A 23,534-nucleotide genomic window follows, 5' to 3' on the forward strand; every position below is an offset into this window, starting at 1 on the left:
GGATCGTCCACCGTCCATCCCTTCGTCGTAAGCGAAGGGGAGGAGACATTCGAGACAAGAAAGGAGAAGACATAGTGGTCCAGAACCACGTTCAGAGTGATAGCAATGCAGAGCCATTTGTAGGCATACACAGCGACCGGGCACCAAGGTATCCGCTGCAAGCTACTACTACCCCTAGAGGACCAGGACAAGGGAGCGAGTCCTACAATGGCAGAAGCAGTGGACTCCAGGCAATATGCTCAAGGTCGCTCAGAAGCGGCTTTAATCTGTCGAGATCTTTCCGGAGCAAGACTTGAAGAAGTGCCCACGAATTCCTGGTGAGACCAACGGATCTCGGCAGTCGGTATCGACAGGCACGGCCGTAATTTGGTCCTCTACCGGTGATATCGTCGCAGAGTGCTTCGTCCTGGAACACGTACGTCCCGGGCACTTTGCAGAATTCTAAGAATAGACAGGCAGGCAGCCTTACCAGGGCGGGCCGAAGAGCTGACGGATTGTAAAGTCTTCAGACTTGTCATATTGAACAGCGTCTAACTTCGAGTCGAGCCGTCGGGTTTACCGTGGCCTATCCAATCGAACCCATCGTCACTGTTGTCCTATATGTCCAGATGTCCAAACTCTTAAAATGTGCAGGAGCATTCCTTTCATGAAGTGGGAATGCCCTGGGCTTCCTGTGCAACCTTCTTGGCCTCCTCTTCACCAAGTTCCTCACGACCCTCGGCGAAGACTTTGTCAAAGTCATACTCGCCCCATCTGATATCCGGGTTGAGACCGGCGAATTTCCAGACTCCATCAATCTTCTTGTACCAGTGCATGTTGTATGAGTGGGCGTGACCCTTGACCTTGATCTTGGTGCGTGAAGCATCGGTGTATTTCTGGTGAGGCACTCGCAGTTGGTGGTGACCGATGATTTCAGTATCGCTGACCTTCTCCCATTTCGAGGCACCGCAGAAATGCTGGGTCATCAGAAGAGGGTCGCCGAGGACCTTGGGATCCGAAATCATCTTGATGAAATCGTCGAGCGGCATGGCCTCCCAGAGCTTGTTCAAGAAGGAGCGGTAGTCGATTCGGACGGTGGGGGCAACGCATTTTCGCAGGCGTTCCCAGTCCTGGTAGAGAAGTCAACATCGCATTCGAAGGGTGTCTCGCAGTGGTGGTGGACACACCTTGGAATCATAGCTTTCTGCCCACTCAAAGTAGGCGGTAAGACAACCCTGGTAGTCTGTCGACTGGTTAGCTCGCTGCTCTTCATCGAAGAAAACTCTTCCCTCAGATCGCAGTCATTGGAACGCGGTCCAACTCACCTTCCCAAGAAATCAACTTGTCGTTGGACGCCATGATGGATAAAAGCAACCAAGTTCAAGCAGCAAGAAATCAATGCAGGGGGAAGTGGTCGTGCGTAGTACTATAAAGACACCTTAGCTATCGAGGAAGAGAAAGGAGGGGTTCAAGAGATGTAAATAGATGATGAATTTCGCACACCGCCTTCTTCACGCCCTCAGTACTCTCACTACGGATACTCTGCACAGCCCAAGCCCGGATCATTTACTACCTACCTTAGGTAGCTCGTATTTATTGCCACGAACTACTCGTACTTAGCGTGTGTGATTCCAGTTGGGCTTGTGTGCCTTTGTGCCTCTACAACTCGTCCGGTTCCTGAGCAACAATGCAAGATGCGGACGCTAAAGCGGGACAAATGTGCGGATGATGGCGGGGTCCTGACGCCAATCCGGCCTCTGAACGACGGGCCACCAGGAGGCCGTGATGCCATTTTTGGAGGCCCAGAGTCCGTATGGCGTGGCTTACAAGATCTCTCAGGTCTACAGGAACTAGGTATCCTTGACAGAGCTGGACGAAAGCATCGCCAGGCGAGCATGGTGCTGTATCTCAGCTTGTCAATCCTAGCAGTGAATATGTTCGAAGGGCACCACGGCACTCAACAAGAGTGCTACGATCTCTCACACTTTTCAGCCTTTCCATTGCGCTGTTATGGGAAACTATGAACACCCACCTTCCAGACACATTATGAAAAGGTCTTCACCAACATAAGACGAGGTCCAATATCTGACACAATCTGCGTTCATGCTGAACATAGTCACCAGATAACTATCCTGGTCAAAGGCAATCAATGCTTCACTGACTGCTCCAGACACCCAGAGGGTCAAAATTTCCACATCCTCACAAAAGAAATCAAGCTCAGGTGCATCTGCCTATGCCCTCCATTCTCTTCAAGCTGCACTACCCAGTGAAGCCATCAGAGTCCTCCCAGATTGCGAGTTCATCGAGGACGCATAGCAAAACTGCCTGTTCATCCCTAGTCGTCAGCAGCTCGATTTTTGAAGAATCCTCTTCTGCTACATCGCCCTTAGCACCGCCATGCACAGAATCGAAGGGTGACGGGCATACCTCCTTCCTCTGCCCCGACCTGGCTTCCTTAAACTGCTGTTCCACCCCCTTAATCATTCCCCTTTGGTCTGAAAAATCGGATCGACCGTCTTAGTTGCATCGACACCGGCACAACCGGTAGAAGAAGGCAAGTGAGGAGGATCATACTGTATTGTCTCTCTTCACTCCCTCTGGCGTTAGTGCCGACCTGTTTGCACCCTCTAGGCTGTATGTCCTTGGAACTTTCCCACTGTCGGTTCAGGTACCTGAAGTCGCCCAGGGGTTGTGCAGTCCTCGAAGTGAAGAACAGAACACGAAAAGCTGACAGAGCGCGAGGTGGCCAGCCCAGCCCAGCCCAGCCCAACTTACTGACCTTATATCCCTCGGAATCCCCGCTCAGAAAACGCAATGAATTGCTTACGAGAGTCTCGTATACTTCGCGTTGGCATGCTGGCCCGAAACCCGAGAAATCATGGCCTTGTGATCCCTTATTCACCCAAGCATTGAATTGATCCTGTACGGAATATTTTATGCATGGCTTATGGCCCCGGATGTCCAATCCCGGCAGTGCTTATTGGCCAAGGCTGGTAAAGGCTGCACCAGGCATTATTTGATATGCATACATGCCAATCGAGCAGCCTCGCTGCCTGTGTCAAAGCATCATCCCATCGTTCCCGCATGTCCATACGAGTACCCCACGAGCAAAGAGAAATCAATCCAACCACGAAAGGATCCCCTCCTGCGCATCGCCACTGCTACCAATGACTTGGGCACATGGCCACTTCCGGGAGCGCAGCCCAGAGAGAGCACCACTCGTCCCATCGTATCCGGGTTACCAATGGCTCTTTGCGTACCCTCTCACCCTCTCCGCAAGGAAGACTGATGCCAGCACATGGCATTATCCGGAATTCCCGGTTCGCATTTGCTCGACTGATAGGGCCCCAGAGCTTCAACAATACCTGGCATTCGACTTCAGGCCTACAGCTTTGTGAAGCTTCCTCTTCTTCTCCTCACATAAGCCAGGTGGGCTCTCCTTGGGAGCCTTAAATCTGTCGAACACGAAGTATTCACCGTGATCACTGAACAACATCATGCCGTTGCTATCTTTCCCCCCATGTCCTGACAAAACATCGATTGGAAGTACTGTACACTGACAATTGGATAGCTCTTCGCCGCGCCTGACTAATAGCCCCTCTTCTGAGTGCTTCCTCTGCATAACTACATCGACCTCTCAACACGTTGCCCATGACCAGGTCGAAAATGCCCAGGCCAGCAATCTGAGCCTAAGCACGAGCAGCCTGAACTCTGCACTTGACTCTCAACTTCCAGCAAGTCGCCACCTCGATGCCTTTGCCTTGCCATTGCGTGCCTTCGCAGCCAAGAAACCACAAGCCAAACCACTCGCAGCGTCTCTCTTCAGCCCACCACACAACAAATGCCCCTTCTTGTCCATCTTGAGCCGGGCAAGACTCAGTGCAACTCTGCCGTAATTACCGAAGAAAGAATGTGCTCTGACATCGTCACCTCCGTCGTCCTGAACCACACCATGTCCCAATGTCACACAGATCTGCCCGCCGACCTCAATAGCATGGCTGTCAGGATTGTCGCACGGCGCTAGCAAGACCGAGTACACACTCCCCGCGAAAGGCACCGCCCTCTCAGCAACAGCACTTGGAAACACCCACCGCCCATCTTGCTTGATAGGATGCCACTGCGTAACGCGCAAGTCTCCAATACGACACAGCTTGCCATGACAGACTCTCGTCTTCACGACCGCCATGACCATCCTCGACCCATTCGGCGTCCACACCCACTCCCCCGCCTTGACGGCCTTGACTTTCACACCGTGCCCATGCGCCATCTTGACCAAAGACCCGCCCTCAAAACAAGGAGTAACAGCGCTGTTGTAGCTGCTCATGTTTCTCAACGGGCTGTGCGAAATCGTTCTCGTCCCGGACCGTGTTCCGCGCTCATCGTACCTCGCCACAACGCGCTTTGGGCGACTTCCCGTCGGAGCTGGGAGATTGTCAAACGCGCTGTCAAGCTCATCGCGGCACTTGATGAACAGGGGGCTGTCCGCTCCGTACATCAACGGCCCGGGGTCTTTGAATGTGTTGCACAATTGGCGCTGGTGCGCGTGCAGCAGGCTCGGCAAGTACTGATGCCCCCATTTCGTCCAGTAGGGATGCTTGTGTCCCGAGAGCAGGGCTTTGGAAATTTGGCCGTTTGGGTCTTCGCCGACAAGGTCTTTTAGGATGGAGTTGATGTGTGGATCCTCGCAGTGAGCACGGGTCCGGGCCGAGGGCAAGGCGGAGGTTATGGCTGCGACGAGGACGTCAAGAAGAGCCTTTGCTTCGGATAGCGCATCAGCAGAGGTGATGTATGTGTGCTCGCCGTCGTCTTTGAGTGGGAAGAGAGTGCATAGAAATTCGCAGAGTTCGGACCGGAAGAGGTGGTATTCTGACATGTTTGCACGGAGGCTTGTTGCTGGGGAAGTTGGAAGCAAAGTGGTGGATTGACAGGTATGGTCGCTGCCGTCCGACAGCTTGTATTTGAGCGCGACGTCGACTGGCATGTCCTCCGGAAAGCCGCCTGGATGCGTGAAGACGACGTCTCTGCTCTGACCATATTGGATGTTGCCGAGTCGGAGGGCGTAGCGGTGGTCTCCATCCTTTCCTTCTGCTGGGATGACAAAGTCCTTCAGACCGAGAGCTTTGAGCTCGACAGTGGTTGGCGTGATGACTTCGAGCGTGCAGGATGTTGCGAACGTGGTGAACAAGTTGGCGACTGCGTGCACGAAGACGGTGCCAATCATGCCGACGTCAGGAATGAAAGAGTAGTTGCCGTTCCCGACTTCGGCGATGGACTGCATGAGCGCTGACTTGATGCCGTAGCCGAAACCGAAGGTGTGAATGGTAGGCACGGTGGGTTTTTGGCAGCCTAGGGAAGCGAGTATGGGCCCTAGCTTCGCCACATAGCCTTGTTTCGGACACATGTGGTTGGGCATTCCGTCGGTCAGGACGAACAAGCCTTGGAAATTGCCAATGTGTGCCGTCTTCTCGAAGAGCTCTAGTCCGGTGCGGATGCCGGCCCAGAGATTCGTGCAGCTTTGAACGTGCATTGCCTCGATGCCATCCAAGACTGCTTGCTTCTGGAACCGAGTCATGGGAAGGAGCTCATGGATGATCTGCGTCAGGACGGGGGCCAATGTTAGCGTGGTCTGGTCTTGTAGATGAGAAGGTGACAAAATTAATGTAACGTACCTCTGCATCGGCTGCGAAAGTCACAATACCAAGTCTGTCACCCTTGTTGAGACCTTGCACAATAGTTCGCGCGGCGTGCTTGGTCAAGTCCAGGACGCTGAGTCCCGCTGCTTCTTTTTCATTTGGGTCCTCGATATCCGGTTGTGGCGCTGCCGCTTGCATGCTGACAGAGACGTCGATGACGAGGACGATGTCGCAGGAGGCTCGTTTGAGGTCGAGTTGTGGTCGCTGTTGGGGGTGGATGGACAATAAGAAGTAATCGCTTTTCTGTAGTGGCTGGACTTCGATGGTAAGACCCAGTTGTGCATCGTCGTTTGATTTTCGCCGACGGGGGAGATCGAAGGCTTCGTCCGCCATGGTGAGATCCTCTGAGGGCCTGCTGCGCAGTGTTTTCCCGCTTCTGGTCATCTTGATACTGGTAGTGAGGAACCGTAGGTGATGACCTGGAAGGTGACCGGCTGCGAGGTATAAATCTGATCTCTGTCTTCGTTTGTATTGTTTGCTTGCGAAGCAAGAGAGAGTCTCGTGGATGGATTTAGCAAGCTTTGCTCTTCCACTAACAATAAATAAGGAGCTTCAAGCCTTTGACAAAGGTGAGGATGTTTGCCACTGTTGAGTAACAGTATTTCACAGCCTATGCCATGGGGGTACTCGCTGCTTTCACCGTTTGCAAGTGATGAAGGGGCAGTGAATGAAGTTGGCAGTCATACTCTCTTAATCAAGCCTTCCTCATGATTTAATAGACTTCATTGATGCTGGCTATGCGACGGCTTCGCGAGCGCCATATCTGCCTGTTGCCTCTCGAAAAGCTAGGAAACTTACTTCGTAGGCGTTTTGTTGTTCATCCTTGACAAAAAGCCGTCACAGCCTCCGCCAGGATTTCTGCGGTTCATCATGCTGTATTGAGATGCCTTGAACTAGAGATCTCACTTCAGTTGGGACTGTTCCGCAAAGATGATGGTGGCCGAGGAGCATTGAGAAGAACCGGGTCTCAAAGTCTGGAGAGTGGTTGTTTGGAGATCGAAACATTGCTAGACGAGTAAGGCTGACATGGTTCGCAAAGGGATTTGTCCCGCCTCAACACCTGGGCGACCTACAGTGCCGCTGTTGGACAAATATCTCGAGTAGTTTTCCCAGGAGAAGTCCACTTGACAAAAGTGCACATTTTGAGAGATAGAGAGAGAGGAGTTTTGGTGCAATGTTAGGACAGAATGGTAGAAAGTCCCTGCGCCTGACGAGGCTGTCGTGTGGGGCAAGTGCCACGAGGCGCAGCAAATTGTGGCGGTGCAAATGGGCCACGAGACAGCAGGCAGACTGCGTGACTGCTTAGCCTAGGGAGCCTTATACTAAGACTAGCACTGCTAGAGCACACCAGACTTGCTAACGTACTCTCTCATCAATGTCTTGAGGTGACCAAGACATGGGTGCTCGTGTACAGACAAAATGCTTGATCATCTGTCGCTGCTGTTGGTGCTACCGCAAATTGGCCGTTAGTTATCCAGGCATATCAGCGAGCCAGCAGAGCACCATTGATTACCGAGACCGATCAGATTCACGAAAGACATGACTTACTTTGCCGATCGATCTATAGCTTGCACCGTCGTGCTTTGGGATGGGCGTGCTTAACTGTTCGCGGCGTCGTTCGCATGCATCCTGAATCTTGGCCAAGCTCTGCGCCCAGGGTACACATACTTGTATGCTGAAGCGGACTGCACTTATTAAGAAGCCAAAGCTACTCCCGGTGGTGCGTTCGCTTGTTGTGGGCCGAGAGCTCTCGCCGAGAAGGCGGCTTGGGATCGCGTGGAATTAGATAAACCGGCCTTCTGTCTAGTGGCAATCACTCCTCTTTGGGTTTTTGGTCCATCACCGGCTGGAGTCAAATCTCTGGGACATCTCAATATGTGGATAGAGACCATCTGGAGACTCGTTAATCCCACCTACCGACTCCAAGGGTTTTGTAGACGTCAGAAATGTTGCCCTTGCGCACCTCAGAGCATACTTATTTGAAGATGCCCGCGCTCAACGATTCCTTGTAGGCCCCGAATATGATCATCAGACCACGGTGGGCATTCTTAGAGAGAATTTGTGCAGATCACAGCACGAATCCCTCAAAGAGAACCAGGAACAGGTGTCTGAGAGAAAGGCAGTCTAGGAGGTTGATGGGAGGAAAGCGCGTAAGGTCTTGGGCATCGAACATACACCTCTTGAGCTTGCCTTGGTCGACACAGTGGACGGCTTTTTCAATGCTGAAAGGCCCCGAGAAGGTGAAAAGCAAAAGGTAAAGCCAAGAAATATCATCCCGCGCAGAAGAGCATTGCTCGGTTGGCTTTTGCAAAGTATTTTTTTGGACGGGATATGGCTTTTTGGTAGGTAGTTGCATTCCTGGCCCATCCTTCCACGCATCTAAGCCAAGTAAGGGGCCCGCTGCAGAACTCTCCACGAACCTTTGTTGCCGGTGCATCAACTCATTTTTCTCACATGATCAAAGCTTCCAAGAGCCACTCGTAAACCGGATTGACTACGGGGATGTTTGGTCTTGCTGAAGCTGAGAATAATGTGGCTCCAATCTTGACGGCGGAACTTGCCATGTCCGTGCATGTCGTCAAAGTGGTCATGCAAGACGAGGAACAGGCACATTCGCTTCCACTCTGTCCTCTTGTTTACGGGATCGAGCGATCGGTGCCTTTTGAGATATTGCAGCGAGTCAAAAATTCTGAACACCGGCAACGTCAGATTTAGACTGTTTCACGGTAGCCGGCTGCGCAGTCAAAATGTCAAGTTTGATTTGGATTATCGAGCTGTAGAGCTCGATTAGAGTCAATGTTCCGATCGTGACCCGCTTGTGCAGTAGTGCTGCGCGCCTCGCTTCGTTCCTCGCAACGGGGGCTGAAAAGCCACGCGAGAATTTCACAGCGCTGCGTATCCGACTCGCGTACCAGTGAGTCTTCTAGAGATTCTCGGAGTTGTGATTGCTCGGAAAGCTGTCACGCAGCGTTCGTGACTGCAAAGTTTGCGACTTTTCAGACGATTCTGTAGGCTCAGCAGCGATGATTCGTGGATAGCGGAGACGAACCCTGGGAAGCGGCAGAACAGGCTTGCCGTTGCCACGTTTTCGTGACCCCTGCAACCAATGTCTTGCTCTTCATCGATTCGTCCTTGATTCTGGTGGATTCAAAGCACAAGCCAGGCCTCAGCTGCAGTGGCGCACGAGGTGGGAAAGAATGTCTTAGGGCTCGTGTTGAGGCGACGTCATGGGCAGCGCAAAGTCTGACACATGTTGCAGGACTAAAATTGAGATATTGGCTTTCTCAGAGAATGACCAAGGGATAATGCTGAGTTTTGTGAGCTGATTCTTTGTCAAGATGCGATCTATTGAATATAAGGAGGGCTGCTGATTTCAGTTGCAAGTGGGTTCGCTCAATACTATTGATATTGGGAGGCTGGAATTTCACAAACGGCAAGGATCGTCGTCATCGAAATCGGCCATGGGGGAGCCCTTTCGATAGTGTTTGGAGACATCTCTCAGCGGCGCAGGGGTCGGGTACTGCCTAGCAAGTCTTGGACACAGACAAGGCACAGGCCTAAAGAAGCGAATGCGCCTCATTATTGTGGGTGACCCCTGAGCCCGCCAGTAAACAGCAGGGGCAAAGATTTGGAGGTGGGTAACTTTTGTACGCCCGAGCAGGGCCGAAATCCTCAATGTCATGATGGAATCATTGTTCTGCGTTACCAGTCTTTCGTCGGGAGGTATGGATAGATGATTGAGCTTGATAGGCTCGTGCGAAAGGGATTGTCGAAGGGGCGAAGTGATCGACCAGGGGACAAAATGGTGACACGAGGTTTACCACGAGTCCAAGGGACGATCTGTGAGAGGGGAAGAAAAAGCAGTCGTATCAGCATGCCGTCTGAGAAATCCCAGCAGGTGCCCAGTGGTCCCCGAACAGAAGGGTTTCTGATGCAGTGGGAGGGAAGAGCACGTGGGTTGAGCGCTCCCGCTTCCGGGATTGCAGCTCGACTTCGGATGCCTCTGCGAGAAGACGGTCATTATGATCGGCAGATTCGCAATTCCTGCACCATTATTTGATCGGATGTGATGCTCGTATTATTGCTGGTTGAACTTGATGGACGTCCTATGTGTGGTTGATGTCAGTAGTTCGGTTCCTGTTCGAGCGGTGGTGGTGAGTTAGTGGTATACCGAGCGCGCTGAAAGAGGAGACATGTGAAGCCAATCCTGTCCTCTTTTGATGATTTAGCTCTTCCGCGGGCTCGTTCAGAGGTGCGGGAGCGAGGGATGATGGATGAGTCGGAGGGAGAAAGCATGGTTGTTGGATGGGTTGGCTCTACCCATAGTGGCATCACGTACCCAAGATTTTCGGAGCAGAGGCCGGTTACCCACACGAGCACCACCTAACCTGAGGCCATTAGGCGCTAACTGATAACTGGAGAAGGTGCTTCGAGTGACATGGAGCGCCCAAAAATCAACCCTGGCAGTCCTGGGTGCCCTGGCCAGAGCCTGGCAAATTACGCATGCTCCGTCCTAGGTACCTTCTATCCGTATCTGCCAGTGCACTGTGCGTTGGGGACTAAAAGCTCTATCACCGCCCTAATCCTCCCAAAACTGGAGAACGGGAGCTAGAGGGACGAGGGCGCCATTTGACTTTGGTTCGGGCCTCTCAACTGCCCTTCCATCTGTCTGCCACTGTCAGTTCGATTCGACTCTCAACTGCGACTAACCTAACCGCATCTTCAACCACTTCTCCCTCTCGTTCCTATTTGCCTTCATACTGGACATTTATCACCATTCTTTCAAGGCGCAATCCCACCGAAGAACAGGCGACCTTGTACACTGACTGTCGTCGAACCCTCTTCACTGCACCGACCGCACCCTGCTGCAACTGAAACCAGCCCCAGCCTCCCGCCTCGGCGCAGCATTCAATCCTCCATTGACTCCTTCGTTGTCTATCAAGCCGAACCTCTCTCACCAACAGACCATACCTTCTCCGACGCATCTATCCGAGTTCAAATCCAAGTCCCTACTCTGCGCTCTTCCAGCCGTTGTGCGACACCTCGAGCTGCAAGTCTTATCACTTCCAATACCTGCGACATCCTGGCAAGCCGCATTTGCCTCGATCCCGCTCCACAAGATCCTTCCCGCGCCACGTTTTCAGCAGCCGCTCGACCCTTTTTGAAACAAGCCCTTGCGGCTCTGTAAAACCCAAAGATTTCTGGAATCTTGCTACGATAGACCCCGCAGCACAATCAGATTGTCTTGGTGCCAACAGGCGGACCCGTTGAGGAACCTTTGAACATACAGCCTTTGGCTACATATCTAGTCGATTGGTACTAGGATTGTGCAGGAAGATTTCCACTACAGTGTGGTCTCTATCCAATCGCAAAACAACATCTGGACAACATTGACGGTGTGCCAGCAGCGGCAGTCTGCGTTTGAGCATAAGGTATCCTCTGCGAAAGAGTCTGTATCACATCTACGCTGTTGTGTCAGCGTTCCTGAACCACCTTTCGCCACGGTACTTCTCACGTATCATTTCAGCGAAGGTACCGGCCAATTGTTTCGCGAAATCTCAGGCTCGTCGAGCGACGAGTCAGGGACTTCCTAACTTTGCGCAAAAACCACATGCGCGTCTCTGACAGTTGTGGTCGCTTTCTGAGCTAGTCACAATCGACAGACAAGCGACAAGTCGACGACTTTGCAAAGATGGAGACGACAAGCCGCCGCCCGTGGGAGACAAATCCTCCTCATAGTCTCCCACAGACAACTCAGACTTTACCCTCAATAGCCTCTCTGACGTCGAAGCTGCCGGTCCAACCGATCGACAGAGCATCCTCCGACCTTTCCATCCTGCCACCACAAAGAGATTCTGGGAGCTGGATGACGCCCGGAACACGTTAGTGCCTTCTGCGCTGAACAAGGGTTGTTTGCCGAGCTAACATCTTCCCAGGTTCTTCGGTCAATTCTGCCAACTCTATGCCATACTTAAACTCTGCCCATTCTCCCGTCGGACGTTCGCCGTACACACCGGAGAATACCTCTGCGCCGCCTGCGCCTTTCAATGGCGGAATGCAGCACCATACGAACGGACTACCCCCACCCCCTGCGGACAAGAATCAGCACAGAGGTAGTGGTGATTTTGACGAATCTAGACGGAGTAGTGTCACAAACAGCATTCACCACGGCATGAATAACTTGGGGTTGGGTCCGACTTCTCCATACACCAGCACCAATGCCTCGCAGACCTCGCTTGTCTCGGGTCTTCAAAGAGAAAGAGGTATACAGCAGAACGGCTATGCTGCTGGTCGTTACTCCACCATGAACAACCCAGTATCTTCTTTGGCGTCCAGCCATGGCGGACGGAGTGGGTTTGTTGGTGGCCGTGTTGCACCTCCCATCTTGGAAAATCCAAAGCAAGAAGTGTACAGTGCAGAAGCTCCCACACGAGGTCAAGCCTATGCCTTTCCTGATCCTGAGGCCGCACCCCGCCAACAGGGCCGAACGCCATCGACCTATTCAAGGAGAAACAGCTTTGCAGAATCGTTTACGAGCAGTGTCCTGACAATGGAGTCCTCTAGGCTGCCTCCAGGCCAGCAAGGCAAGTAACTGCGCTGTCGGCTTTTGAGTCTTGCTGACGTGACCAGAACTCCCAGAAGCGCATCATCACAGTTTGCAGCACAAACAGGTCGACAGTCTTCGAGGGGATCCTGAATCCCCCAACAGCACCACACCCTACAGCCGAACCCCGGAACTTCGAATTACCCACAAGCTTGCTGAACGTAAGCGACGAAGTGAGATGAAAGACTGCTTTGAGCAGTTGAGAACCCGGTTACCAGCAAGTCAGAACAACAAATCCAGCAAATGGGAAACCCTCTCTCGAGGTAAGAATCTCGACCGATGAGTTTCGAGTCTCAACTAAACTCTCTTAGCCATTGATTATATTACGCAGCTTGAAGACCAGAACAAGCAAGCAAGGATTGATTATGAAAGTCAACGGCAAAAACTTTCAGACTTAGAAAACAAGATGCACGAGATGAGCCAACAAATGCGGAGCATGCAACAACCGCAGAGCTCGTTTCCACCTCCGCCGAACGTAATGCCGCAAAGCCCACTCGGCTACTCATCACACTTTAAACACCACGTGGACGGCTCAAGCGAGTCTACACGAACACTGCCGCCAATCATGGGCGGTAATTCCATGCAAGGTATACAGTATTCGGAAGAAAGACGATAATCCTGGCGAGTTTGCCCTTTTTATCCGCCAAACGGAGAGATATATGTCTTGGGATATTTGCGTTCGTCCTGTTCGTCTCGGCTTGTTGACGTTTCCATGTGGCGTTCGGTCTCTTTGTCAGTGAAAATGAGGCACTTACAGAGTGGTGGGAGATACTCTGGGCGTCGATTGGGCATGGTCTGATTGATTTACGATACCATCCTTCAGCGGTGATGTATTCAAAGAGCAACTGGGCAAGGCTACTTTGTGGTGACGAAATAATTGCAAAAGTGCGAGTCACAGTGGAAGGTCTGTGTCTCGTCTATTAGAAGACGTGTATTTGAGAGTCCCGAAATGTGAGTGGGTGGGTACAGGCATGAGATACATCTGTACCGAGTCAGTGGGATGTTGGGATGTGAACGAGAGGGTTGCTGTATCCAGTAGTCAACTTGTGAACAGGGATGTGAACAGGGATTCTGGCATAGTCCGGCTGGAGTAGATCTACCTCATAACGACCTTCTCTTTAATATGTCTCTGGTGCGTCTTTGATATGAGCTGTAACCGGTCAAATCAGTACGTACCAGTTGAAGAATCTTAGGTGCCCTTTCAAGTTAACATGCATTCAGCGTCTTCCGGATTTCGTCGACCCAAGTGAGAACAGCAGTATTCAGCGATAGAATACCCTCTTTTCTGTCTCATTGTACGGATAGTCTCGTCCCAGCCCTACTCTGTAGTGGAACCTCAGTCGAGGCTGTGTCATGTAGTCACGTGATGGAGACTCTATTGGTTGTGGGCAATTCCAACGTCAAACATGTGCTAGGCGCGCGTTCTGGTCGATTTTTGTCCCTCTACCCATTCACCTTCAGGTTTTGCAGGTGGAACACCATGTTTACCGACAACTTTGCCGCAGACATGAAAATATCTGGGCCGTTGATCCAAGTGCTATGTTTGGATTCGCGCGCCATCGCAACATTGAGGCTACTGAACCGTGTCCCGAGATCCAAACAACAATCGCCAGCTTGCCACGAGACTCTGATGGCCTTGTTTGAGATATATGGATCTGGCTTGGGACTTCCTGTGGTCTGTTTCTAATGTTACCAAGACTGACTGGATACTTGTTTCTGCCGCACCGCCATATTTCATCCTGTGGGCAATAACCGTTGATTCCTCCGAGCTGTTACTGACCATTATTCATTACTACTTTCCTATTGTTTTCCTACTATACTCTCTTTCAAACTGACTTTCTAGCGTCACGTTATTGGTAATATTATTCAGACATTGCCAGGCAGCGACACACCTTCTAAGACAGACTGCCAGCTGCCTCCGAGAGATGCCTTCGATAATGAATCAACTTCAACAATGAAATGTCTTTCACGACAATACCTCCACCCAGCTGTCCGAACTCAGCCGCATCGATCATCTAATTGACCATTTCGAGGATATCCCAACTTTCTGCCATTAAGTTGCTCTCCCTTTCAACCTCCAGTCCTGCCAGCATGGTGACCAGTTTCGAGCCCTCTGGAAATTCGCAGCAGATGTTCCAGGCAAGATTATTGCAACAAGATCGGCGAGGCCCGACGCCTGCCTTTCCGTTCTCCTCGCCCCCAACTGAGACCTTTACCACGTTCAAACCTAGCAATGGCGGCACGAGCTTGGCCACGAACAACCCCTTTTTGTCTTCGAACGCGTTCGCGTCCGGCCTATCTGAGGATGAAAGCGCTTCATCAAGCGGAGAAGATGAGTTTCACTTGGAGCGATATAGTCAAGACACTCCGAGTAACCGGCCGACCACAGGAACAGGGCACGAACCCCCTGATAGGCGGAAGAAGCAGCATCAAGACTCGACTTCCGATCCTGACAGGCGGCGCCCAGGACTGAACATTGTCACAAATTTCTCGGTTCCCTCGCAACGATCCCGGACTGAGGGCATTCTCGTGGACAAAGTGCAGTCACAGAGACCTCAGCTCGGTCAGAGATACGCTACTGCTTTGGTGTCAGCAAAGGCTGAGCATGTCAACCAGACAATGATTGATCTTGCTCTAGAGTACTCTATGGCGCCGCCGGTTTTCCAGTCCAAAGCTCCCGATTGTGACAGAAAACGTGCACGGCCAGCCCATTCAAGATGGCAAGAGCTGCAGGCAGCTCAAAAGAACGTCGTGGGCGGTTTGGAGAAACAACAGGCGGTGTCACTCAATGATCAAGCTTCCATGGCCACGATTGACCTGGATTCGGCCAGAAGCAAGGACTTTTCTCCCGATGATCGATCGGTCGTTATCGGACTGAGCATTCCTCAGAGTGAAGCGGATGCCCATCCATCGAAGCACAATCTCGATAGTGCCGCATCAGCGCAGACCCCAGAGACACCCGCAATTGTCATCACGCCAGCTGAAGAGACAGACTCATGGAAATCTTCCTTCTTACGCAGGGCACGGCCTCCATCCAGCATCTACTCCGTACAGGCCCGGTCCCATAATTTGAAAAATGGAGCAAGTCCTCCACCTGTTCCGAGGCTGCCAAGTGCACATGTGAGAGACAGCCCGCCCGTAGTGGGCGCGAGTATCGAGCATCCTTCAGAAGTGCCAAGTCGCGAACATGAGGAGGACTGGATATCTGGAGACGAGAAGGATTCTGAATCTGCTGAGAGCCTGCGAAGAGCTTCATCGGAGAGTCAGGAGCATATTCTTCCGCTAGAAGGCGACAAGGCTCGGCCTAGATCGCAGGGCTGGTGGAACCTCATGCTCTCGCCCATGCTGTCAAGAAAAGGTACTGTATCAGACAAAACCCGCGTCAAGGACACCCAAAGACCGCCAGTACCTTCACCGGAGGGTTTCGGAAAACATAACTCAGTTTCATCTCTAGTTGCAGAATCGCCTGAAACTCCACGACGACTTGGGCTAGCCAGTCCGAGGGCGAGCATGTCATCAAGATGGACTTTCTGGGCAAAGGGACGTGGGGAGGGGTCGCAAGAGGATCAGGTGGAAAGATTACCTGTGCGATCGCAAGAATCGAGTCCTCCAGCCGAAGAGGCCAAGGCACTCCCATCCTGCGAGCCTTTCGAATATCTCGGAACTGGACTTGCGGCAGAATACTATCATGCATGTGCCGTGGAGCAGTTAAGCGGTACTCGATATTTCGAATGCCAGAATCATTCTTGCGAAGAAAAATTCCCTCTGCTGCATTCCATATTTGAGCCCGAAGCGTTGGGAGAGGTCGATGCACAGGAAAACAACGCCAAACGAGTCTCGGGAAATGCGAGACAGGGTGATGCATCAGAAGACAGGGTCAAGAGTCATATTACGGTGCGCTCCGAACCTGAGGAGCTGTCACCGAGCGTGAGGGAAGCAAATGCGGCAACCGTGACCAAGGCTAGAGCGGTCGAAGCGCCTGTTGCTGCCGAGGTATACTCCCCCGACGTGAAAGATGAGGAGAGTGCAGCGAACGACGAGTCAATTCCTGCCCAGGAGGAAGCACGTTCATTTGACTCACGCCCTCCTCATCGGAACCCACAATTACCCAACATTGCTGCTGTGACGCCGGCACACGTCGTTCAACCCCCAGTTCGGTCACCCGGTCCCATCTCACCAGGGATGCAACAAATGATGACATCCCAGGGAGCCGTCCCTATGTCAGAAATCAGCCGGCCTTCGAACGAGGCCCGGTCAGTTGAACAAACGACAATGCCGCCTGAGAGCCAACCCTGGGCCCAAACGCAGCCGCCATCAGTGACTATCCAGAATCATACCACCTATGCAGAGTGGTCTAGGCATGTGCCTGGGCCGGTAGCTTTGCAGGCCAGAAAGGAGTTCATCGATTCTTCACCCGAGGCTACGACCATAGGCCGAGAAATGGACCGGTCGGCTACACAGAAGCCAAAACCAGCCAGCAGCCAGGAGATTGATGGCCCTAAGAAACCTGGCCTTTTTTCCAAGCTCAAGTCTTTGCTCATGAAGAAAGGGTCGCAGGGCAAGGAAGACTCAACATCCAAGAAGCGCCGCTGGACGCTAATCGTCGCCATCCCCTTGCTACTGATCGTGATAGCATGTATTCTATTGGCAACGCTGCTCACACGCAAGGGAGATGGCACTCCTGTCCAGAACCAGTGGCTCAACCTGACAGGCTATCCTCCAATTCCAACAGGCATCTCTACCATTGCCATGCCCGATGCCATCAAAGAACAACCTCGATGCATAGCGCCCACGACGATGTGGACTTGCGCACTTCCCAAAGAGAACCAGGCTGAAATAGCACCTAACAATCCAGATCAACCAAACTTTCGCTTCGAAATCACCTTCAAGAATGGAACGGTGCCAGCCAATCTAACCATCCCGGTCGACAAAATCTCAAAGAGGTCAAGCAGTCTATCATCTCGAGCAAACGACCCCTTCACCAACGACTTGTTCGACCCGAATCCAGCCCCACCCAGCCGAGCCGACCAGATTTTCATGGGCAACACGACAGACAACATAAGCGCGCCCTTTCAGGGAGAAGACACACCCTTCTTCATGACCTTCATTCCCGTGTTTCCCGTCGATCCATCAAACGCTACGCAGAGCAGCATCAGGCCCAGCTCGGCCCGGCTTCTTGCGCGACAAGCCAGCAATAACTCCGACTCGATTCCCGCGCCAGATGTGCTAAACGACGGCAGCGCAGCCCCGGCCAATCTCCTCCCAACCTCCCCATACCCGACTTCTCAGCCCATTAAACTATACAATCGGGGCCAAGTCGACGAACATTTTGGGTTCTACATGTATTACGACAAGTCCATCTTTCTACGCTCGACGGCACCCCTCAACACGTCCGAATTTGCAACCAACAACGGGATCGATCCACAGGATCAGGACGGTGGGTCGACGCGAGATCAGTCACGTTTGCGCTGCACGTTCGCTCAGACGCGCTTCATTGTGAGGATCTGGACGAACCCCGCATTCGGAGCGACACTCCTGAGTCCAATCTCAGGTGCAAACAGCACGAGTATGAGTAACAACTCGGCAACCGATTTCAGTCGGCCCGGCTCGTTCCCTTATCCGAGCACGATCAGTCTGGACCGGCATGGAGGGAATATCAACAAGAAGGCAGTTTATTGCTACGGTGTGGACAACTTGCAGGTCATTCAGGACGATGTCAAGGGCATTGTGCCGGAGCTGCGAGGGGTAGGTGGGCAGTTGATCAATCCGGCGCCGCCTCTAGTGGATGAGAACAGTTCACTTGATGCGACGGCGACAGACGGCTTCGATCCTGAAGCGGGCGGGATTGACGGTGGAAGCGGTGGATGTGAATGTGCATGGCAGAATTGGAATTGAGCGAATATCAAAAGGGCATTTTGCATTGATGTACAAACAACTGGAGCATTTGATGGCGTTTGAAAACCCCTACAGGTGGAGGAGTCTGGCGTGAGGCGGATATATTGTTCATGTGCTGATAGTGGTGAATACGAGTATATAATCTGGCAAGAACCCTTGCATAGATGATATTGCTTTTTCATCATCCTGAATTGTTCCCTGCCATTTCCAATGAACTTGATGAAGTTGTAGCCAACCGGAACGGCGGCAGTCGTGATGGTCGCGTCGTGAAACTTGTGACGTAGACATCCAGGAAACAACTTTTTCGAGCCAGCAATTACGCAAGTTCCTTCCGGAGGGGAACATTGAAGAACAACCCCCATCTATTCTGTGAAAAGTCTCTTCGTTTTCATCATCCTCATCCTCATCCTCATCCTCATCCTCATCCTCATCCTCATCCTCATCCTCATCCTCATCCTCATCCTCATCCTCATCCTCATCCTCATCCTCATCATTACTCTACTTGACCGAAGACATCATGAAGCACGAGAAGAACATCCCACCCGAGCACCATACCCATAGGTACATACGCGGCGCTATTGTGCCCAGCTTCACATCCAACTGACTTTACTTGACAGGACTGGCGAGTGGCTGCCTCATGACCACCGAGCACACCGGGAATGGTTGGCTGGAGTCATCGAGCATGTCGACCAGAATCCCAAAGATCTACATCCCGTGGTACTGGAATTCAAGGATCTAATCGAGAAGAATACACGCGTCTGGCTACTCTTTTCCTCCATGTTTGATCAGATTCCCAACAAAGCACCCTACAAGAACGACCCTCAAGGTGGCGGGCATCCGACAGTCCGGGATCATATCCACATGCTTCAAGTCATCAACCACATCCTGACAACGGCGCCTTCCTGGAACGACAAGTCCGAGAGAGTTGGCTTGGTGGGACTGCCGTTCAACGCGCTCTTCGACTGGCCCATGGGCACTAAGAGTGGCTTTGCCGCCTTTCTCGATCCTCAGGTCAATGCCATGCTGAAGAAGATCCTCAACGCCTGGGCCGAGTTCCTCGGTTCGCCAGACTCAGCGTACGTGTTGAAGAGAGATGCGAAGGGCAGCTGGTTCAGTCCGCACGGTCACGACGAGCTCCAATTCACGGCGAATTTAGGCAAGACAAACTACAAATTCGAAGAAATGTTTCACTGCGACCCGTCAGATCCGCATATGGGCTACAAGTCATGGGATGAGTTCTTCACCCGGCATTTCAAGGAAGAAGTGCGACCTGTTGCGAGTCCCGATGATGACAACGTGATTGCCAATGCGTGCGAATCCAAGACGTACAAGGTGGCGCGGGATGTGAAGCGGCGAGACAAGTTCTGGCTCAAGGGACAACCGTACTCGGTCGTGGACATGCTGGCTCAAGATCCGCTCGCCGATCAGTTTGTGGGGGGAACAGTGTATCAGGCGTTCCTGAGTGCGCTGAGCTATCACCGTTGGCACGCGCCTGTCTCAGGGAAACTGGTCAAGGCATATGTTGTGGATGGCACATACTATTCGGAGCCGCTCTTTGAGGATTTTGGGCCCAACAAGTCGGCTGATCCTGAAGGTGAAGTCACCAGTCAAGGATATTTGACGGCAACTGCGACCCGAGCGATCATGTTTTTCGAGGCGGACAATCCTGCGATCGGATTGATGGCGTTCCTGGGCATTGGTATGTGCGAAGTGTCGACTTGCGAGATGACGGTCAAGGAGGGGCAGCATGTCAAGAAGGGGGATGAAATTGGCATGTTCCATTTCGGAGGTTCGACTCATTGCTTGATGTTCAGAAAAGGAGTCGAGGTGGAGGGATTCCCTGAGCCACACCCCGAGCACAACATTCCTGTGAGAAGCGAGGTGGCTCGAGTCAAGTCGACATAGGTGGCACAGAATGAAGTTGAGGTTGACCTAAAGGTGTTGAGCTTTCGTTAGCGAGTCTGGGCAGCTCGGCACGAACAGGGAGAGCTCACTGACAGCAGAATCACGTGAAAGATCAGATCACGTGAAAGCCAAGTATGATGATGTCAATTCAAATAGAGACTAGTTTCTTTTGTCGGCGCGAAGATTTTGGCCTCGGGTTTTTACCTTTCTCTCCCTTTCGATCCATCACCACGTCAATCTGATCAACGACACAATCCTGTTGAGACGACGACATCATAAAGTATCGATTCGGATAAAACCACGGCTGGCCCACTACTGGAAAGAACTGCGACAAGCACAGACAAGATGTCGCTTTCTCCGTGTCACGCTGCTTTGACTATCTCAACATCCAGCCAATCAAGCGTCCATAATCTCCTTGCCGACTTAGTCCTCCACTGCTCTCTTGTGTCCGTTTCCCGATCGAGCCATTACCATGACTACAATTATCCCTCACACAGCCACTCATTGTATTTCTCTCGCGTAAAGCTCTCGGTTAGCTTCTTCTTTGAACTTTCAACACCGTTCGACAAGCAATTCAATTCCTGAGAGACTTCCTTTGGCGTTGCTAATTGCGTGGGTACAATGTCGTTGCTGCTTTTTGCCGGCCTTTTTACTATGGCATTTTCGACCGACAGCGGAGATGCTGGAATTCTTCGACGCGTTTCATTACGGCATCACATCTGGAGTGCGTCTTCCGTTTGTCTTCGGTCTTTTTTCTTTTTATGTACCGTTCGCCTCTCGTTCGGGACGGATCGAGTGGTAAGTTGAATTTGATCAATCTTGACACTCTTCTTTTCTTGCTCTAAATCATCACATCTCTTTCTTTCCGTTGTGGCGCCGCTTCTTTCCACTATAGTGGCAACCTCTCAGGTCTATCGTTTACCCGACGTGGTCGATGGTGGTCGATGGTGGTCAATCTCTTATAATGTCCTTTCTTTGTCTAAGTCGTGTACATTGACAATTATCACTCATTCGAACTCATCGACACTCCCACAGCAAGCTGGCTGCCTCGCCAGCTCTCCTGCAGACCAGCCATCATGTCTCCATCAATATCAAACTTCTTTAGCAGACCAGGTCGACCGTTCGACATAGACAACTACCTGAATCCCTACATCCCCCGGAATCCAACATACCTCCTTCCCACATGGCTGTCATTCTGGTTCGGCTACCGCGCACCACGCTCCTCGCCAACGTCTACGCCATCCCCTCGCCCCTTCCACACCCTCACGCTCTACATGTCCGTCATGATCGGCGCTTTCTGTGGCGTCGCCATCATCGAGTCGGTCTTCCGCGCGCTACCGCCCTTGTCAGGCCACGCCGTTCCCATCGTCATCGCCTCTTTCGGCGCCGCCGCGATCTTGGAGTACAACACGGTCGAATCACCACTTTCTCAGCCGCGAAATTTGGTGTTCGGACATTTTCTCTCCGCCACCGTAGCCGTGGGGATTACCAAGCTATTCGAACACCTCCCGCCGCAGCGCTTCGATGACCTGTGCTGGCTTGCGGGCGCGCTGGCCGTCGGCGTGGCGAGCATGATTATGAGCTTTACCAAGACGGTGCATCCGCCCGCCGGGGCCACGGCACTGTTGGCAGCGACGAGTGTCGAGGTGCAGGAATTGGGATGGTGGCTTCTGCCGCTGGTGCTGCTGGCGTCGATGTTGATGCTCACGAGTGCGCTCGTGTTGAATAATGTCGCCGGACGGCGGTTCCCGGTGTATTGGTGGACGCCGGTTGATTTGAAGGCGCTGCGGGAGGAGAGGAGGAAGGAAAGAGAGGGCGAGGGGGATGTGGAGAAGGGCGATGGTCGAAGCGGCAGTGGAGGAGGAGTGGAAGGCATTAGTGACGCGGATACCGAGATGGGGTCGAATGGGAACGCGGACGATTTGAGGAAGCAAGAGAGTGGTGCCACGAGGTTGTCAAGGTTGTCGAGGTCGGTCTCCATTACCAGGGGAAGTAGAGTGCCGCATCGGCTGTCGCTGGAGGAGTCCAGGTCAAGGGCTCGAGGAGAGGCTTCACATCAAAGAAGGGCGGAAGCGAAGAGGGAGAAGGAGCAGGAGGAGGAGAACGACAACAGGATCATCATCACGAGAGAAGAAATTGTCGTGCCGGACTGGTTTGATTTGAATGACTGGGAAGATGAGGTTTTGAGGATAGTGATGGAACGGCTGAGGAGTAAAGTGAGCGAGTGAGTTGGGGTTTTGGGATTGTGCATACCTAGCGTGCATTTGTAGAGTCCACCTTTGGACGGAGTTGTTTTGGATGCATTCTCAGCGGAGGCGCGACAAAATATTGCACGGTGTTCGTCGGGGTTGGGTGAGGGTCAGACATTGTTTACTATACGGAGTCTTACGAATCATTTTATGGTTGAGGAGAAAGAAAATGTCATGGCACTGTAAATCTGTGAAAAGCATGCTCTGAGTACCTTACTAAGATATGGACATACCTGAGTAATCTACCCAAGACAATCTCGACTCTAGGTACTCCGTACCAGCCGATCTCTATGGGCAAACGATTGTCGTGCGACACAACCGTGTCAGACTCGATTCTACGCCGTACCAGTGTTGCCTTTTCCGGCAATTTCACCTGCCCGCTCCGGCCGACCGCCTTTATTTTCATCAGCCAGCATCGATGAATGCTCAGGTATATAACTTCTTTTCCCAGTCACGTGTCGAGGCAATTTCTCTTTTGTATTGTATCATCCATTCAGCCATCTGCACGCATCCTCACAAGGTCGTTGTTGGTGTCTATGGTGACGAACGAGCTCGCCGAACCACGGAGGAACAACGAAGGAGGCTGCCAAACTTTTGGGTCTTCACCAGTCCAGGCACTTGAAATAATCATTCTTGCAAGAATTGATGAACCGATGAAATTGGATGTCGAGTTGGAAGGGACAAGCTGGACTGTTTGTGCCTTTCAAGGGCGCAGCATGACGAGTCGCAGATTCCAGATGTCTCGGTGTCCACACAGTTTCAAACTCTCGGTCTTCACGCGTCCGGAGGTACTGACAGTGGACGGCGATCCGTTCGTTGTGAGGATTTGGGGCGTTGTGATTTATTAGTGAGACTCTCGTCTCTTATCTCAACGATGAGAACTGAATCCAAATATCTCTTGTTTTTACGTGAAGGTGTTGCGCTCTCTCTCTCTCTCTCTCTCTCTCTCTTCTCCAAACCTCGCCACAAGGACGAGAATGGCATTTGATGAAAAGATTTTGCAATGCATGAATTGCAAGCGAGACAAAAATTACAGAAGTGGAAGCCCCGAAGGATTTCCAACACCGATCCAAGTCGCGATGTGCAATGGACAAGTCTCGATGTGACAACCCGAAACCATGAGCTCAGGTGGTCCTTCTAAGGTAAGTATGAAGAAAAAGAGAAAAAAGAAGAGATCAAGAAGAGAAGGCAAGAAAGAAATATATAGGT

At 52.1% G+C, this 23,534-nt stretch overlaps 6 protein-coding genes across 6 annotated transcripts; 4 read left to right on the top strand and 2 right to left on the bottom strand.

Annotated features, from left to right (window-relative positions):
- Window positions 1–360: 360 nt before the first annotated feature.
- PV05_09603 (scytalone dehydratase) lies at window positions 361–1,636 on the bottom strand. The gene is made up of 3 exons (XM_013455946.1): window positions 1,305–1,636; window positions 1,167–1,222; window positions 361–1,109 (listed from the first exon to the last, which is right to left on the bottom strand). Exons 1-3 carry the CDS (start codon window positions 1,336–1,338, stop codon window positions 645–647), a joined length of 555 nt encoding a protein of 184 aa, XP_013311400.1. The 5' UTR covers window positions 1,339–1,636; the 3' UTR covers window positions 361–644.
- A 1,842-nt stretch (window positions 1,637–3,478) lies between these two features.
- On the bottom strand, window positions 3,479–6,665 carry PV05_09604 (uncharacterized protein). The gene is made up of 2 exons (XM_013455947.1): window positions 5,649–6,665; window positions 3,479–5,572 (listed from the first exon to the last, which is right to left on the bottom strand). The coding sequence occupies exons 1-2, from the start codon at window positions 6,054–6,056 to the stop codon at window positions 3,704–3,706; spliced, it is 2,277 nt and encodes a 758-aa protein (XP_013311401.1). The 5' UTR covers window positions 6,057–6,665; the 3' UTR covers window positions 3,479–3,703.
- A 3,627-nt stretch (window positions 6,666–10,292) lies between these two features.
- On the top strand, window positions 10,293–13,426 carry PV05_09605 (uncharacterized protein). The gene is made up of 4 exons (XM_013455948.1): window positions 10,293–11,554; window positions 11,609–12,256; window positions 12,303–12,539; window positions 12,588–13,426. The coding sequence occupies exons 1-4, from the start codon at window positions 11,365–11,367 to the stop codon at window positions 12,890–12,892; spliced, it is 1,380 nt and encodes a 459-aa protein (XP_013311402.1). The 5' UTR covers window positions 10,293–11,364; the 3' UTR covers window positions 12,893–13,426.
- A 305-nt stretch (window positions 13,427–13,731) lies between these two features.
- Window positions 13,732–18,306, top strand: PV05_09606 (uncharacterized protein). Its single transcript, XM_013455949.1, has one exon. It carries the CDS (start codon window positions 14,368–14,370, stop codon window positions 18,169–18,171), a length of 3,804 nt encoding a protein of 1,267 aa, XP_013311403.1. The 5' UTR covers window positions 13,732–14,367; the 3' UTR covers window positions 18,172–18,306.
- Window positions 18,307–18,640: 334 nt separating this feature from the next.
- Window positions 18,641–20,266, top strand: PV05_09607 (phosphatidylserine decarboxylase). The gene is made up of 2 exons (XM_013455950.1): window positions 18,641–18,732; window positions 18,789–20,266. The coding sequence occupies exons 1-2, from the start codon at window positions 18,689–18,691 to the stop codon at window positions 20,074–20,076; spliced, it is 1,332 nt and encodes a 443-aa protein (XP_013311404.1). The 5' UTR covers window positions 18,641–18,688; the 3' UTR covers window positions 20,077–20,266.
- Window positions 20,267–20,544: 278 nt separating this feature from the next.
- Window positions 20,545–22,532, top strand: PV05_09608 (uncharacterized protein). Its single transcript, XM_013455951.1, has one exon. It carries the CDS (start codon window positions 21,153–21,155, stop codon window positions 22,302–22,304), a length of 1,152 nt encoding a protein of 383 aa, XP_013311405.1. The 5' UTR covers window positions 20,545–21,152; the 3' UTR covers window positions 22,305–22,532.
- Window positions 22,533–23,534: the final 1,002 nt, after the last annotated feature.

This window comes from Exophiala xenobiotica, assembly GCF_000835505.1.
Source record: "Exophiala xenobiotica strain CBS 118157 unplaced genomic scaffold supercont1.6, whole genome shotgun sequence".
NCBI lineage: Eukaryota > Fungi > Ascomycota > Eurotiomycetes > Chaetothyriales > Herpotrichiellaceae > Exophiala > Exophiala xenobiotica.

Bases quoted from the DNA above. Each gene is read 5' to 3' on its own strand.
- PV05_09603 (XM_013455946.1), bottom strand. From the start codon at position 1,338: ATGGCGTCCAACGACAAGTTGATTTCTTGGGAAG. The intron at 1,223-1,304 runs GTGAGTTGGACC...ACCAGTCGACAG, and splicing joins CAAGTTGATTTCTTGGGAAG to ACTACCAGGGTTGTCTTACC. The intron at 1,110-1,166 runs GTGTGTCCACCA...CTTCTCTACCAG, and splicing joins CAGAAAGCTATGATTCCAAG to GACTGGGAACGCCTGCGAAA.
- PV05_09604 (XM_013455947.1), bottom strand. From the start codon at position 6,056: ATGACCAGAAGCGGGAAAACACTGCGCAGCAGGCCCTCAGAGGATCTC. The intron at 5,573-5,648 runs GTACGTTACATT...GTCCTGACGCAG, and splicing joins CTTTCGCAGCCGATGCAGAG to ATCATCCATGAGCTCCTTCC.
- PV05_09605 (XM_013455948.1), top strand. From the start codon at position 11,365: ATGGAGACGACAAGCCGCCGCCCGTGGGAGACAAATCCTCCTCATAGT. The intron at 11,555-11,608 runs GTTAGTGCCTTC...ACATCTTCCCAG, and splicing joins CTGGATGACGCCCGGAACAC to GTTCTTCGGTCAATTCTGCC. The intron at 12,257-12,302 runs GCAAGTAACTGC...TGACGTGACCAG, and splicing joins GCTGCCTCCAGGCCAGCAAG to AACTCCCAGAAGCGCATCAT.
- PV05_09606 (XM_013455949.1), top strand. From the start codon at position 14,368: ATGGTGACCAGTTTCGAGCCCTCTGGAAATTCGCAGCAGATGTTCCAG.
- PV05_09607 (XM_013455950.1), top strand. From the start codon at position 18,689: ATGAAGCACGAGAAGAACATCCCACCCGAGCACCATACCCATAG. The intron at 18,733-18,788 runs GTACATACGCGG...TTTACTTGACAG, and splicing joins CCCGAGCACCATACCCATAG to GACTGGCGAGTGGCTGCCTC.
- PV05_09608 (XM_013455951.1), top strand. From the start codon at position 21,153: ATGTCTCCATCAATATCAAACTTCTTTAGCAGACCAGGTCGACCGTTC.